The sequence below is a fragment of the Nothoprocta perdicaria genome, unplaced genomic scaffold (assembly GCF_003342845.1).
Source record: "Nothoprocta perdicaria isolate Ctin4 unplaced genomic scaffold, notPer1 scaffold_72, whole genome shotgun sequence".
Taxonomy (NCBI): Eukaryota; Metazoa; Chordata; class Aves; order Tinamiformes; family Tinamidae; genus Nothoprocta; species Nothoprocta perdicaria.
Genome location: NW_020455999.1, coordinates 2,471,405 through 2,485,167, shown reverse-complemented (window position 1 = coordinate 2,485,167; position 13,763 = coordinate 2,471,405). Strand labels below are relative to the sequence as shown.

The 13,763-nt window shown below is 52.5% G+C and overlaps 1 protein-coding gene across 1 annotated transcript in view; it reads left to right on the top strand.

Annotated features, from left to right (window-relative positions):
* Nucleotides 1-13,763, top strand: part of PRDM16 (PR/SET domain 16) — a 199,387-nt gene that overhangs the window by 156,027 nt on the left and 29,597 nt on the right. Inside the window, exon 5 of the mRNA XM_026051121.1 lies at nucleotides 10,080-10,214. Coding sequence (XP_025906906.1) covers nucleotides 10,080-10,214 — 135 coding nt within the window. The remainder of the gene's footprint in view (nucleotides 1-10,079; nucleotides 10,215-13,763) is intronic.

Sequence of the window (13,763 nt, the reverse complement as noted above, 5' to 3'; positions counted from 1 at the left end):
TATCCTCATAAACTTTCACAGCTTCTTTTATTCAGCTTTTTTTCTCCCTCTCTCTGAGAGACCTTTTCAGGACTGTTGGCAATCTTGCTCTTATTTTTTCTAACAAAACTTCCCTCCCTTTGATATGGCAAAGGCATGGGTTTAATACCTCTACACAGTCTTTAGAAGGACAAAATCTTTTTTTTGATGTGATTTCCAAGACGCTAATAGCGCTGTTGCTAGATACGATTTCTGTGTAGACTTTGGCATGGGAAAATAGGATTTTGAGGGCAGTTGTCTGCAAAGAGCTGCAGCCCGGGCTGCTCTGCTGTGATGTGGGCGAGTTGCTCTGCTCCAGGAGCCCCATGAAGAGGAGCCCATCACTGAGGSGGCTCGCTCAGACCTGCCGGGATTGAGCTTAGCCAGTTGGGTTTTAACTGGTCAACTAAAGGCAATGCAAAAACCAAAGCATTGTCAGTAAAATAGGCAGCATGCATTTTAGGTTGTTTGTACATTAGAACATATTGAGAAGAAGACTTTCCCGGCATGAATGTGTGCATTAAAAAATTCCTTTGCTGGCCTTCATCTAGGGCACATAGTCTAGGAACAAGCTCTTCTGAAACAGAGTTTGTGTTTTGAAGCTCCCTGGAACTGCTTGGTTTGCTAAGACCCCTTTGTGTCTCACCTAAGGGAACACAGCTTATAAACGGGGTGCTGTGCAAGGGGGTCAGGGTACGTGGCTGTACCTGGCAACCTCCTTCCAACCCCGGGGGTTTTTGGGGTGATTTTCCTGTTCCTACAACGAAGCTGGGCCCTTCCCTGGACACGCAGCCCCGCAGTGGGGGTGTCTGCTCCTGCAGGGACAAAATTAACCGGCCGCCGATGGCCGAAGGGTTATTTGCTGCGCGGGCAATTACAGAGCTCAAGGCTCTCCGTCGCGGAAGGCCAGATGGGCTTTATGGGAACCAGACCCGGGCCGCAGTTTTAATTATCATAGTCCTGTCAGAAATGAGTGAAATTCTGAATGACCGCATGAAACAAACCAAAGGGCTCGCACATGGATTTTTTCCTCAATAAAATTTTATGGCTTCTGAAAGCAACAGCATTCATATATTTTACGAGGCCTAATCATTCACTAATGCGGTATTAGCGCACCTGTGGCCCGGCCCCGCCGCCCCTGCTCGCAGCCCGGCCCGCGCGGTTCTGCTAACGAGGTGCACAGGGGTTTGGGCGCCTACCTGCCCAAATCTGGGGGTTGTTCTGCGTGTRAATAGCACAACCCCGCCTGGGGCGGGTATCGATAAGATCCGTCACAGAGCAGCGAGACGCGGCTCAATGCGGGGGGATTTGCAGCAGAGGTGCCCGTGCCACCAAGGCCCCGCGCACCCTTGGGTGCCCCGTGGGCAGGTTCTTGTCGCCCCAGCCACGCGCAGCCGCGATTTGCTCCCCGCAAATCCACGAACGCGCCTGCCCTCGCGCCCGCACCGAGCCCTGCCCCGGCGCGCTCCGGGGCACAAAGTGCCCTTCATGGCCTCCATCGATTCCAAACGGGGCTACCAGCAAACTGAGAGTATTTGGATAAACTTGTTGGCCCTTAGGACTAGAAAAGGACTTTTGTTCCTACTGAGAAAAAGACTGTTGCATTACCATAGGATCACTGGATCCTGTCCAGCAAAAACTGAGCTTGAAGCATATAAAAAAGAAGTAGGGGTGTCAAGCGAAGGATCTTTCACTTGAGGTCAGATATTTATTTTTATGGACTAGGATGCGAGATCTCCATCTACTGCATCGTGCCAGGCTGCAGCGAACSTTCCCTTAAGACTATTGTCTGCTGACAAGGAGAATATTGTGGGGAGCGTTAGCGGCGAAGCGGGAGCAGCGCGAGCGGGAGCGCGGCGGGAGCGGGAAGGAGAAGCCTGGGGCGCCGCTCCCGTGGGATGCGGCACGGACCTCCGTCCTGAGCAGCGTTTGCAGGACGTGCTCCCGTGCAAACGGAAAAGGCGGATTTGGTGCAAACGTTCTGGGGCTTGTTTGTATCCGAGCGCTTAAGAAAGCTTTGYTGAATGTGAAGAACAAATTTGCTTACCACCCAGAAACTGTTCTTTTTTACTTTAATTAAACCATTTTTGTCTGTGAGGTTTTATTCACACACTGACAGCATCAATATAAACTTATCTCTGCCACGGGAATTAATAAAAGCTGTCAGCTCAAGGGAGAAGAGCACATAGCATCGTCTTCATAGACCCCGCTGTTGAATAGCTCTTCCCAAAAAAGCTGAAAATCACCCCAATTAAAAGGTTATGTGGCGTATGTATGTTCYGATTTAATTTGGTACAGTTGAATTTGTGTTCGTAGAGAATTCACAGGGCTKCCAGATACGCACAAGAATTATTTATACCATGGAAATACTCCGCGATTAGATTTTTTTAAAGGCTGTAGGATTAGGTCTTAATAAACCGTTTCAGCAGCGTTTCAGGGTTTGAATAGATGCTTGAACATACGGTGCGGGTATTTTCAAAGGGGATGAAGATAATATTGTCATTTTCACAGCATGTTTCAATTATTTTGCATGCTAAGGAACTGGYAACAAATGTGATATGGTGCTTCCTACTTAGCATTACATTAATGTATCCTATTGCAGTTTGAAGAAGKTTTTGAAGTTTTTTTTTTCTTCTGTARTCTATGCTTTTTAACTTCAAAATAAGCTCGGAAGGAAACTGCCTCAAAAGGCATCTCTCTGTCAATGAAGACAACTATTTTCAGGTGAGACTTCTGAACACCTGAAGAGTCTTTGAAACTTTTTCCAAGAGTTTTTCAGTGGTGGAAAAGTCCATTTTGAAGAGAGCAAGCCATCTGCACGCTTAGAAAGACTGTGAGAAGTGTTGGCTTGGGAACTAATGTTCTTTCTGTCCCCCTCCRAGCCCTGCAGCCTCTTTCCTTGGCGCTTGGTCCCCATCTCACGYGCCCTGCACGGGGGGAAAGGTGCTGGTGCTGCTGTGGGTGCTCACGGGCTGCAGCAGCGGTGCTGAAACCCCCAGACCCAGGGTCTGTGCGAGGAGCCAACGCTCCCCCGTGAGGAAAAGCAGGAGAAAAGGGATCCCGCTGTGGCCTTCCCGCCCGGCGCCTTGGCCTCCTCCTGCTGAACCGTCTCTTGACTCAGAGATTGTCCAAGATCTCAGCTGGACGTTTGGAAATGTGGCGTCTCAGCATATTCAAAGGGCAGATGTATCATTAGAATCCATTCCCAGGAGTGTGTAGTTTCCTAAGTAGGTGAACCGGCCTGGGGTAGAGTTCATCCCGCCGGCCCTGGGGACTGCGCAATCTGCCCTTGTGGTTGGGTTGCACATCTGCTCTGATAAGATTGCAGTTTGCGATGTCAGCCTAGATATTTGCTTAGCTGCAGCTGAGGAGAGGTCAAATCATCAGGCCTCCTGGAGCGATAGAATCGAATCAGTCAGTCTTTCATTAGCCATAATTTTCAAGAGAGCAACAAGTTTTGGCTAGAATAGTCCTAGAGCTTCATTTAAAAACAAGCAGGGGGGTTCACAGAATGGCAGGGTTGCCACACTATGGGTTCCCACAGAGCCAATTGACATGCTCATAGTCCAGTTTCTTTGAAAGGTGCAAACGTCCAAAAGGGAAGGGGATTGCTTTCGCATCCGAGGTGGAAGCAAAAGCTGCGGATAAGACGCTCAGCAAGCCAAGAATATTGCGYGTCGTTTCTCTTTGCAGCAAACAGCGCAGGAAGCCTTTGGCGCCGGGTTTTCCCGTGGCTGGTGCAGGTGAGCGGAGCAGGGGCAGCGATGCTGCAGGATGCTGCAGAGCTGGGGAGCGGAGCCCGTGGGCTGGCTCGCGCCACGTTGCCCCCGTCGCGCGGGTCGCGGAGCGACCCCTCGCTATGGAACCATCCGAGCGCTGGGGAAACCAACAGGAGCAGCTCGGGCTGTCAGGGAGCCCCACAAGGAACTGTCGATACGATGGAGGCCAGTGGATGTGAACAGCTCCAGCCCATCCCTCCGGCTGCACCTTCGTGGCCCAGACACGCTTCCTTTGGGACCCGTCCCAAATACTGCGTGATGCCGCTGGCTTTTGTGTGAGCATTTTGTGTGAGCGTTTTGTGTAAGCGTTTTTGGCGTAACTGGCAGCTTTTGCCTTCGGATGTGCTCAACGCGGGTGTGAACCACGTTACGGACTTGCTGGGATGTCCAAGTGTGTTTCCCAGCGGAACGATGCTCGTGCCTGAGCGTCCTGGGCCTCGGCACGGAGCAGACTCTGCTGCGAGGCAGGCACGACTCGCGCCTCTTCCTATGTGTGTGTCTATATACATATATATGTGTGTGTTCTTAAAAGAAATCAAGAGGCTGCTTTTGTGCAGGATGCAGCTCAGCTGGCCCCGCTGCGTCGCCTCCTTTTTGCGCCTCCCTTTGATAGTGTTTTCGGTAAATGTCAGCTCTGAAGAGATCCCACGTTGGGTGTGAGCGGCGGGCAGGGCCCGTGGCACAGGAGCATCTCTCCTTGCCCTACAGGAGAGGGCAGCTTCGTGGCCCAGCCCTCCCGAGGGAGCCGCGGCTCCTGGCACCGGCCTCTTGGATGGAGGCCTCTGGACAGGGCATGGAGCTCCAGGGATAAACCTGTCCTCGCTCCTAGAGGCCAGAGGCAGAGCCACGTGCATCGAGTCTATCCCATGACATCGGTTACCTGAACCTTGCTCTTACTCGAGCTCGGGCCGTATCTCCCTGAATCTAGTAATTAAATTGAAAATGCGTGTGATTTCAAGAACATCAGCTATCCGAATGCGTTCGTCTTTCCCCGGGGTGTCTGGATAATTGATGTTATAATTTGTTTCGTGCATTATTAATGATCAAGCGCAATCGGAGGGCTCAGGGCTTGCAGGAAAAGGCAGAGGAGCAGCATGGGCRTTGCTCTAGAGAAGAGGCTTGCCCGAGGCCGGAGACAAAGTTGTTTCCTACGGATCTGCTCGTGCTAGATCCTTGGGTGGACTTTGCTAAAGCTGCAAAAGGGCCCGTGTGTTGTGATTAACATTAGCAGGCCGAATGGACATTAGAAGGCTTTGCTTCAAGTGTAGCGCTGCTTTCTTGGCCGGTGTGTGAAATGTGGCAAATGGTTTTGGCACTCGGTGCTTCCATAAATCAGGCTGAAGAGGTCGGCATGCTCGTGGCGCTCCACAGCTCCCTTCCCCAAACATCATTAAAGTAAAGATGGAGTAATAAGAAATAATTTAAAACAAGCAGCAGTAACCTCCATAAATACTAATCTTGAAAATACCCCAAATGCAGCGAAAGAGCAGAGCAGAAGTCATCCTTGTTGCGCTGCCTTTTCTTTGCTGCACTGGCACCTTTGGAGGGAGAGAAAGGGTGGGAAGGGTTTTCCTTGGCCGCATTCCCCCTGCGGCTCTTGGGAGCACGTCATGGACCCCGGGATTCCTCYGTGCGAGGGAGGGAAGCCCCATGGAGAACCAGGCACAGGCAGCAGTGCGAAGCTTCGACATCCACGTGCATGCTGCAGAGAACTGGAAATCCCTTTTGGACTTGTGTCTGCGTCGCCCTGCGCTTCGAGGCCAGCTTAATTTGTTATGGTTTACTATTTAATTCAAATCAGTGTGGTATGAATTACGTTACCAGTGAAAACTGCGCTTTTGTTGAGGGGAGTGCTTGCGTCATGCTCCAAGCGCCGCTCTGTTTGGATGTTTTCACCTCCGKTTTTTTGCAGCGGGCAGGTTTGCCCAGCGCTCCTCGAGCAGCAGGGAGGTGCGGGGCAGCGCGTGCCCTGCGTGGGTCTAAAAGAGCAGCTGGCAGCGGGCAGACCTTGCGGAGAGGCTGCGGCGCGACACGGGCCCGTGTCCCGGGAAGAAGCATCCCAATTTCCTTGCGTGGAGCTTCCTGGGTGCCTGAACACGCAGCTTCCCGCGCGCCGCAGATCCAAAGGGTGCTTGGAAAGGGGATGGATGTGGCCTGGGATGGATGGATGGATGGATGGATGGATGGATGGATGGATGGATGGATGGATGGATGTGGCCTGGGCAGGACCGGTGCCCGCTCTGCAGAGGCAGCGAGTCCATCACAGGTGGATTAGGCTGTCAGATCCTGCAGCCACTTAATAACACTTCGGGCTTGGCCGCCGCGAGGGCTCCGGGGCCTCGCCAGGGTTGTTTGCGCGCACGTGCCGAGGGCTCGCGCGGGGTTTGGGGCGCGGGGGCCTCCCCGGTTGCCCGGGCTCAGGCGGGAGGTCTGGCGCACGCTCCTACGTGAAGGGGCAGGCAGGGGGGTGCGGGAAGCCGGGCTGCTCCGCTCGCCTCCCCTCCGCTCCGCGCTCCGCTCGCCCGTGCGCCGGGGCCCGCGTGGCAGCTCGTCCCGGCCGGCACACCGAGTCCCAGGCGGCACGGAGCGGGCTGCAGCCCTTGCGCCGGGAGCCCTTCCTCGCGCCGCCTCCTCGGCCCGACACGTTTCTCATTAACTCTTTSTCAAACCACCAGGAAGCCGCCTTAATTGCAGCAGAGTGCTGGATTTATGAGTTCATCCAGGCTTCGTGTCTACACATTGGCAGAGGTGTTTCTCGGGTGCTTTTTTTTTTTTTTATTCTGCGTTTTGTGGCAAGAATGGACTTTCTGTTTCAGTTACTTCTGAAAGCCATAAATTGTAGCAGCCCCCCCCTTGCCCTTTATTTAAAAGAAGCACAACAAAACTTCATGGCAACAGTTTATTGCTCTAAATCAGCTTGTGAGTCATTAAAGTAAAAAGAAAAAGAAAAAAAAAATCTCCCTCTAACTCCTGCCAACTAAAATTCGTGCATCAGCCAAACTGTCAAAGGCAGACCCTGCGACTATGGGATGAGAAGGTTTATTACACTTTCAGCTTCTGCGGAGAGACGCTGCAGCAGGAGGCCGCTGGGTCGCTGGTGGCAGGCTCGCGGTTGCTGCGTTCGCCCCTGCGCGCTGGGAATCCATTAAGGGAGCTGACGACAGATCCCCGGGCACCGGAGCGCTGCGGCACACCTCTGCCGAGGCCGAATGCTGGCCTCTGCCCATCGCAACGGGAAAGGAACGGCCCAGCAGAGAGCCCACAAATTAGAGAGGCAGGAAACCTCAAATGATGTGCAAAAAAAATTCTAAATGTTCGCATTTTTCCATAACTTTTGCTTCATAGCTCAGCATTTTTGATGTTAATAAATTCTGCAGCGGAGTCTCTGCAAGATCAATGAGCTTGTTGGGCTCGGATCCTGCAGGCTGTTGAGCAGAGAGCAGATGAAGCTGCAAAGTGAGTCCTGGAACATGACAACAATTTCCTGTTGGCTGGATAGGGATGAGTGTGAACCGCAGCCGCGCCAGCGCTCTGGGTCTGGGTCCAAAACGCGTGTCTCTGCAGCGGGCAGTTTAAAGCCTTTCACTCCGATTGGACACGAAGGTGCATTTGCTTTAACCAGACAAGGAGAACGGGGTCTGGACTGGGAAAAGGCAGCAAAAAAGCTCCGGCCAGGGCAGCTTCTCCACAGGCTCCCACCTGCGACCTCTGAAGTCCCTTCCCATGTCTCCCTTTTCCTTCTACCCTTGGAGTTCCTCGTCAAACCGCTGGCCTCTTGTTGCTCGCCAGGCTTCTTCCAAAAAACATAAACAGAACGAATGCTGCTGTGCGTTACGAAAACTAGACTTACGGCACAAAATCTGGGTTGTTATTGACAGTGCTGCACACAGGTGCTGTAAGGAAACYTCTGATTTTCCTCTCATCTAAACARCCAGGAGATGCAGCAAATGATTTTTTGGGGTTTTTTTTTGTGATTTTTTAAGGGGGAGGAAGAGGGCCTTAGGGGTTGTTATGTGTGTGCATATGCTTGACAGGGGAAAATACACCTCATGCTTTTGCTTTGTGCTCAGTGTTGGAGTTTACGGTATTTTTCAAGTCGCAATGTGACTTTCCTGCAGAGCACCAGCAAGGCGCGTGGGTGGGCAGCGCTGGTCTCGTCAGAGGTGGGAACCGCAGCGCTGCTTTGCCTCGAGGGCTCCGCTCTGCCGCGGGGGCCGCAGCCCCTGCTGCGCTGCTCTGCCTCGAGGCACCGCGTCCAGCACCCTGAGCCTGGCTCAGGCAGCTGGAAAAGCCTCACAGCAGGCGAACACGTAGGGTGAAAACACGCGCTTTGCTGTCCTTGGAGATACCATCTTGATTTCTCACTTCAGCTCTAGGGGAAGGTCCAATRAAACGTGTTTGCAAATGCTGGCATTTTCATGCAGCAGTTGTCACTCAGAGGCCACTTTTATGAGACTGACCCATTCTTTATGGTTTTAGTTTTATACCACGTAACTAGTGAATACTGAATGCAATGACTAAGTAGTTAAACCCGTATCTACCACTGCCCTCCCTGCTGCTGACTGTGGACATGCACTAAAAACAACCACTGTTAATCAGACAAAGAGCGATCTTTGAAATTAGGAAGTTCGGTGTGTGGCGGCGTGGCGYTCAGGAGCAGTTTCCCACGTGCGTGTCATTTACCTGACAGTAAAGCCTGGGATCAGGCCCCTCTGTGCCTGGTGTAGCTGGAATGCAGAGGAAGGGGCGTCTTCCAGGGCAGACACGAGCCCAGGACTTGATCCTGCGTGAGGGGTCGTGAAGAAGGAGCCTTCGCTGTTACTGCTCCTTCCCCGCCTGCCTTTCAGCAGCMGTCCTCCTTGCAGTGATCTGCCCATCCCCTCTACTTCTGTAGCAGCTCTTTTGTTTTCCAGCTCTTCTGCGTTCAGAGGTTCCTTGTTGAAAACAAGAAAGGGATACTGCACAGGCTGGAATAGTAATATGCAAAATGCAGTTCAATGGCAGTGCTGGCTCTGGTTCATCGTATTTTGGTTTATTTATGGAGCAGAGTAAGTGTGTGTGAAAAACAGGGGCTTAAGTTCCCAGGGTTTCACRAAACCTTTTTTTTCTCATTATGATTTGTGAGATTTCACACCCCCAGTTTGGGTTTTAAAGCTCCACTCAGATAAAACCACTGAGTTTCAGGTGATTTCTAGCTAAGGCAGGACCTGAGGGTGAGGTAGAGCTGCCGAGCTTCGTGCAGGGGCCTTGCAAAGCAGCTGGAGCATTGAGCTGAACTCTGCCTTTTCCAGGATGAGCTGAGGTGCCTTCAACCAGAGCAGTTTAGAATATGGAAGAGAGACTGCCGTGTGGGATAGACTCATTTTGCAGTCCTGCAGTTTGCCTTCTCGTTTTCCAAGACCGTCTTAATTTCCCTAATTGCTGCTCTAATCTACAGCCTAAATGGAGTGTTTGGGGAGGCTGAAGGCTGCCCCAAAGAGGGGGGACGGCCCAAGAGCCGCCGTCCCGGGGCCCGTACCTCGTGTGGACGTCAGGGTGACGGTAACTGGTGACTTCCCGGCCACGGTGTCGCCCGCTTCGCCTGGGCACGGAGCGCGACCGCGACGGCTTCACGCGCTGGCCATGGAAACCGCGAGCAGAGGGCAGGGCTAGACCCCAGCCCCAGGGTTAACCCTTTTCTCACACCTGGATTTTCCATTTTTGTGAGGGATTTTTGTTGGGAAGGAGCGTCACTTACCACATTTTACCAGGCAGGGCCCCAGGACCGCGGAATTGCTGCGGTGATGTAGAGACGTGGATGGGAGCGTCACTGCTTGTGGCATTATTTTAAATAGAATCTCATGGCAAAATGGAAAGTGACCTGTTTTGAAGTGGTCACTGAAAAAAAGATGTTTGAAGTTTATAATAAAAAATGTTTATACATCAAATGATAAAATATGGAGACGGAGCGGGTTAAGACAGATGGAGCTGGGAGAGGTTGCTCTGTTCCGACCCTTGAAGCTGCTGTGGGCTTTGGGACCACGCTTTCATCTCCATAACACGGTGACTCCAAACCTGTCACCCATGGAGAGCCCAGGTCTGCATCCATGGAAAGACCAGGGGCTCTGATCAGCCCTCAGGCTGATTTTAATCTAGTTGAATGTCTTTATTTGTTATACACACCATCAAGCTTTCTCGTTCCCCTTTGGATTCTGCACTGTGAATAATTCTCTTTTCTTTCTTCTTTCCTTATCTGTGACTTGGCATCAGATGACCCATTTTCCACCTCCTCTTCTTCTACAGATTGCTGMTGACCTGGGGAATGAGAAGTTCTGTGTTGATGCCAGCCAGAGCGGAGCTGGGAACTGGCTGAAGTACATCCGCGTGGCCTGCTCCTGCGATGAGCAGAACCTCGCCGTGTGCCACGTTAAYGACCAGGTAACGAGGCGGGCCGGCACCAGCCTGCCGGGCCCGCCGCACCCTCCGAGGGCAACGAGGGAGGGCGACTGGGAGAGAAGCTGCAGCATCCCAGGGAAAATTGCAGGGAGGCAGCATGGGCACTAGAGAGCCGTTCTCTACTTGCTGCTGCTTGAACTCTCTTGTTGCAGAGAGTTGGTTCAGGCTTCGCTTGGCCGCCGAGGGCTGCGGCTGGTTCTGTGGGCTGCTGCCCGAGGAGGAGCGAACGGGGTATGAACGTGCAGCAAACTGTGTGTTTGCAAAGCGCTGGCTCCCCGCTTGTGGCAAAGCTTCCCGTGAAGGCCCTCAATCTTTGCCAGCACAGTAAGGCCCTTTGCCAGCACAACAAGGCCCTCTGAGCACTAGTGAAGCTGGTGTAGACAGGTGGAGCTGCCCAGCACCCAGCGCAGACCGTCCCCTGGGGACACGGCGAGCGAGGGACACAGCCCCGGCCGTGCTGCAGCTCGCTGCTGGGCCAGCAGAGCTGGCTAGGAAGGGCCCAGGAGGCGCCGGGATGCGGCAGCAGGATGCGKCACCGGGATGCAGCGCCGGGATGCAGTGCCGGGATGCGGCGCTGGCAGCAGGGCCCTGGGCTTGGCGTGTGCAGCCCAAGGCCGGCGCGCRCTGCGCCTCCTCCTCACGGCACAAACGGTCTAATTACCAGCACTGGAATAYTGGAGTCGTTCTGCAAACCGCAGTGGAGGGTAATAAGTCCCAGCCTAGAGTTATGCTAGGTAGAGTTATGCTGCAGTTCAGCTGGGTCTGTATCGTAGTGGCACCRAATGGAAGTGGCCGAGGGGGACATCCTTTGGGCAGCTCTGCTGCTGGGGTGGATAGGATGGTTTTCCCAAGAGAGGGTGGCTTTTCCTAAGTGTCCAGGCTCTTGGGACCTGCTAGCCTTGACTCCTCCTGTGATGGGGGTGTTGTGAAACACAGACTGTATTTGTTAAGGCCAAAAGGAGAAACTTGTGTCCGTGTTCTGGTGCCACCAAAACTGAAGGAAGTTGGTGCTGTGAGTTGTTGGTGCTGGATGGGCAGCCTGATCTCAAGCTGCAAGCTCAGGTTTTGTCTGCATTTAAGAGAGGCCTGAGGCTGGGGGTGGTTTGGGAGGCTGCTGAGAAAAAGCAATAAAACCTGAATAGGCATTTTATAGAAATGCCCGTGTGCAGATGTGGGTGTGTGGGAGAGGTATTACGTGGAATTAATAGGATTATGATAATGTTAGCCCAAAAGATGTGGTAAACTTTCCCCTCTGTGCAGATGATAGGGTACTGCGAGGATTAATTAGCTAATGTTTGTGAAGTTCTTTGAAGCTTGAAACCAAAAATGGGTTCAAGATGAGCAATACAAGTTGGGAGTTTCACAGACCTCAAATTGAGCACAGTTCGAAGCCGAGTTCCTAGTTCAGCCCAGCTTTAATGAGCCTTAATGTCACTACCGGCCCGCAAGCAGGGGGCATATCTGCATAAACAAAGGAACGAGCGGAGGGAAAAGTGTATTTCTAACAAAAGCATGCAAAAAATTCATCGCTGACCTGCAAGGCAGAGCGAATCTGAAGCCGACGCGTGTGAGCCGAGAAGGGCTCAGTTGCGCCGGAACACGGGTCCATTTTGTAAACACGCCAGTCCCGTTCTGAAACGCTGTTTAGTGCCTGCACGTGGCGCAGGAGCGCGGCAGGGCTTTGCCCCGTGCCGGGGCTGCGSCGCAAAGCCCCGCGCGGGGCAGGGAGGCCGGCCAGGAGGCGCCTCTGGCTGCGCTCTTGGCCGTGTCCCGAGCCTCCCTAGCTTGCCTGGATGCTCCTTCCCGGGGCACCATCCTCTTCCTCACCAATAGCAGTGTTTGGATTCGTGCGCTGACTCCACCAGGAAGGAGGCAGTTCCCAGTCTCTGCCCCAGTGTTCCAGCTGCAGCTTTTGCCTTGGTGCCGGCCCAGTCCAGGCACTTGCCGCGCGGTTTCCATGTGTCCATGCATCCCGAGGACACTTTTCCTCAGCCCAGACAGTGGCTCCGTTTGCTTTGTGCTCTGCTCTCAGCAGCCTTGGCCCCGCGGGCGGCCGCGTTGCTTCTCCTCRTTCCCGGGCTCTGCATTCCCGGGCTCCACATTCTCGGGCTCTGCGTTCCTGGGCTCCGCATTCCCGGGCTCCGCATTCCSGGGCTCTGCATTCCCGGGCTCCACGTTCCTGGGCTCTGCATTCCCGGGCTCTGCATTCCCGGGCTCTTCCGTGCTTGCTCCAAATGCACAGGCTGCAAAACGCGGGAGCTGGAGCTCGCTGCCACTTGCAATGAATTTGTGTCCGTAGAAATCCCAGAGCTGGGCTGCAGAGCAGCCCAAAAAGGAGAAAAGAAATTCCTGGGTTTTAGTTCCCTTTTCCTTTACCCTCCTATCTAGGATGTCATCATTTTCTTAAAAATCCAGAAATGTGGCACTCAGTCCTCTGTGAGTTCTACTGCAGCCCAGTTACGTTGCTAACTGTGCTGTGTTTAAATAAAAATAACTCCCCCTTTAATAATTAAAGGGGGCTCTTTTGTTGTGAGAGATAAGAAAAGATAACGTTTGGGATTTTTATATAAAGAATGACATACATGATTTATAAATGTAAATGTTCTGATGGATTCAGTAATCTGATCTTTTCCAGGGCACAACAAATAGAAAGGAAACACAGCAGTCATTTTAATTAATTCAGACCTTCAGTAGCATGATTGCAAGATGAAGTTAATTATTATAATGAAATGTTTGATGAAATTAATGTGGCTCCAGCAGAATCCTGCCTTTCCCCAATAATTAATGAAGCTCGTTCCGTATTTCTCGAAAGGCTGTTGCAGAAATATTTTTACATACAGTAATTATATAGATTTTGATATACCAAAACAGTAGTGCTGTAAAGCATTTAGTGTTACAGTTCTGAAGGGTTTTCAGTAACATTAAAATTGAGGAGTGTATCTGTGACCTAGGTATTCCTTATGGGTTGTGTTTTAGTGCTGGTTTTCAATTACTGGCAGATAGAGAAATGTTAATTCAGAGCTGTTTTGGTTCTTACTTCTCTTGGGGAGTTGCAAGCAGCAGATATTATCCATTTGCATTTACTGAGTCCAGTGCATGAGCAGTGCTTATTACTAGTCCTTGTTTTCGCTTTATTTTTTCCTTTTTCCTTTTTTTTTTCTTTTTTTGTCTTTTTTTTCTGATGAATTTGCCATTAAACTCAGCAGGGTTTGAACTTGAGGAAAGTTTGGGTGAGAGAAGCAGCTTTGCCTCGGTGTGCAAGACAAGCAGAGGCAGAGGCACAAATGCACGTACAAATAACTAGAGAAGGGGGAAATTCTCTGCCCCCGTTATCCGTGGGCTCCGCGGGGCACAACCATCCTGCATCACACGTGCTCCCTGTCCGCGCGGCCCCGGCCTGCATTGGGCTGTGGCTGCGGGAGAAGCTGCGGCTGCAGCGGAGCCGAGCGGAGCGAGCGGAGCCCGGCCGGGGCGGCGGCGCCGCTGCGCGGTGGGAGCGCGCAGAGCAGCGCAGTGCAACGTGGTGCAGAG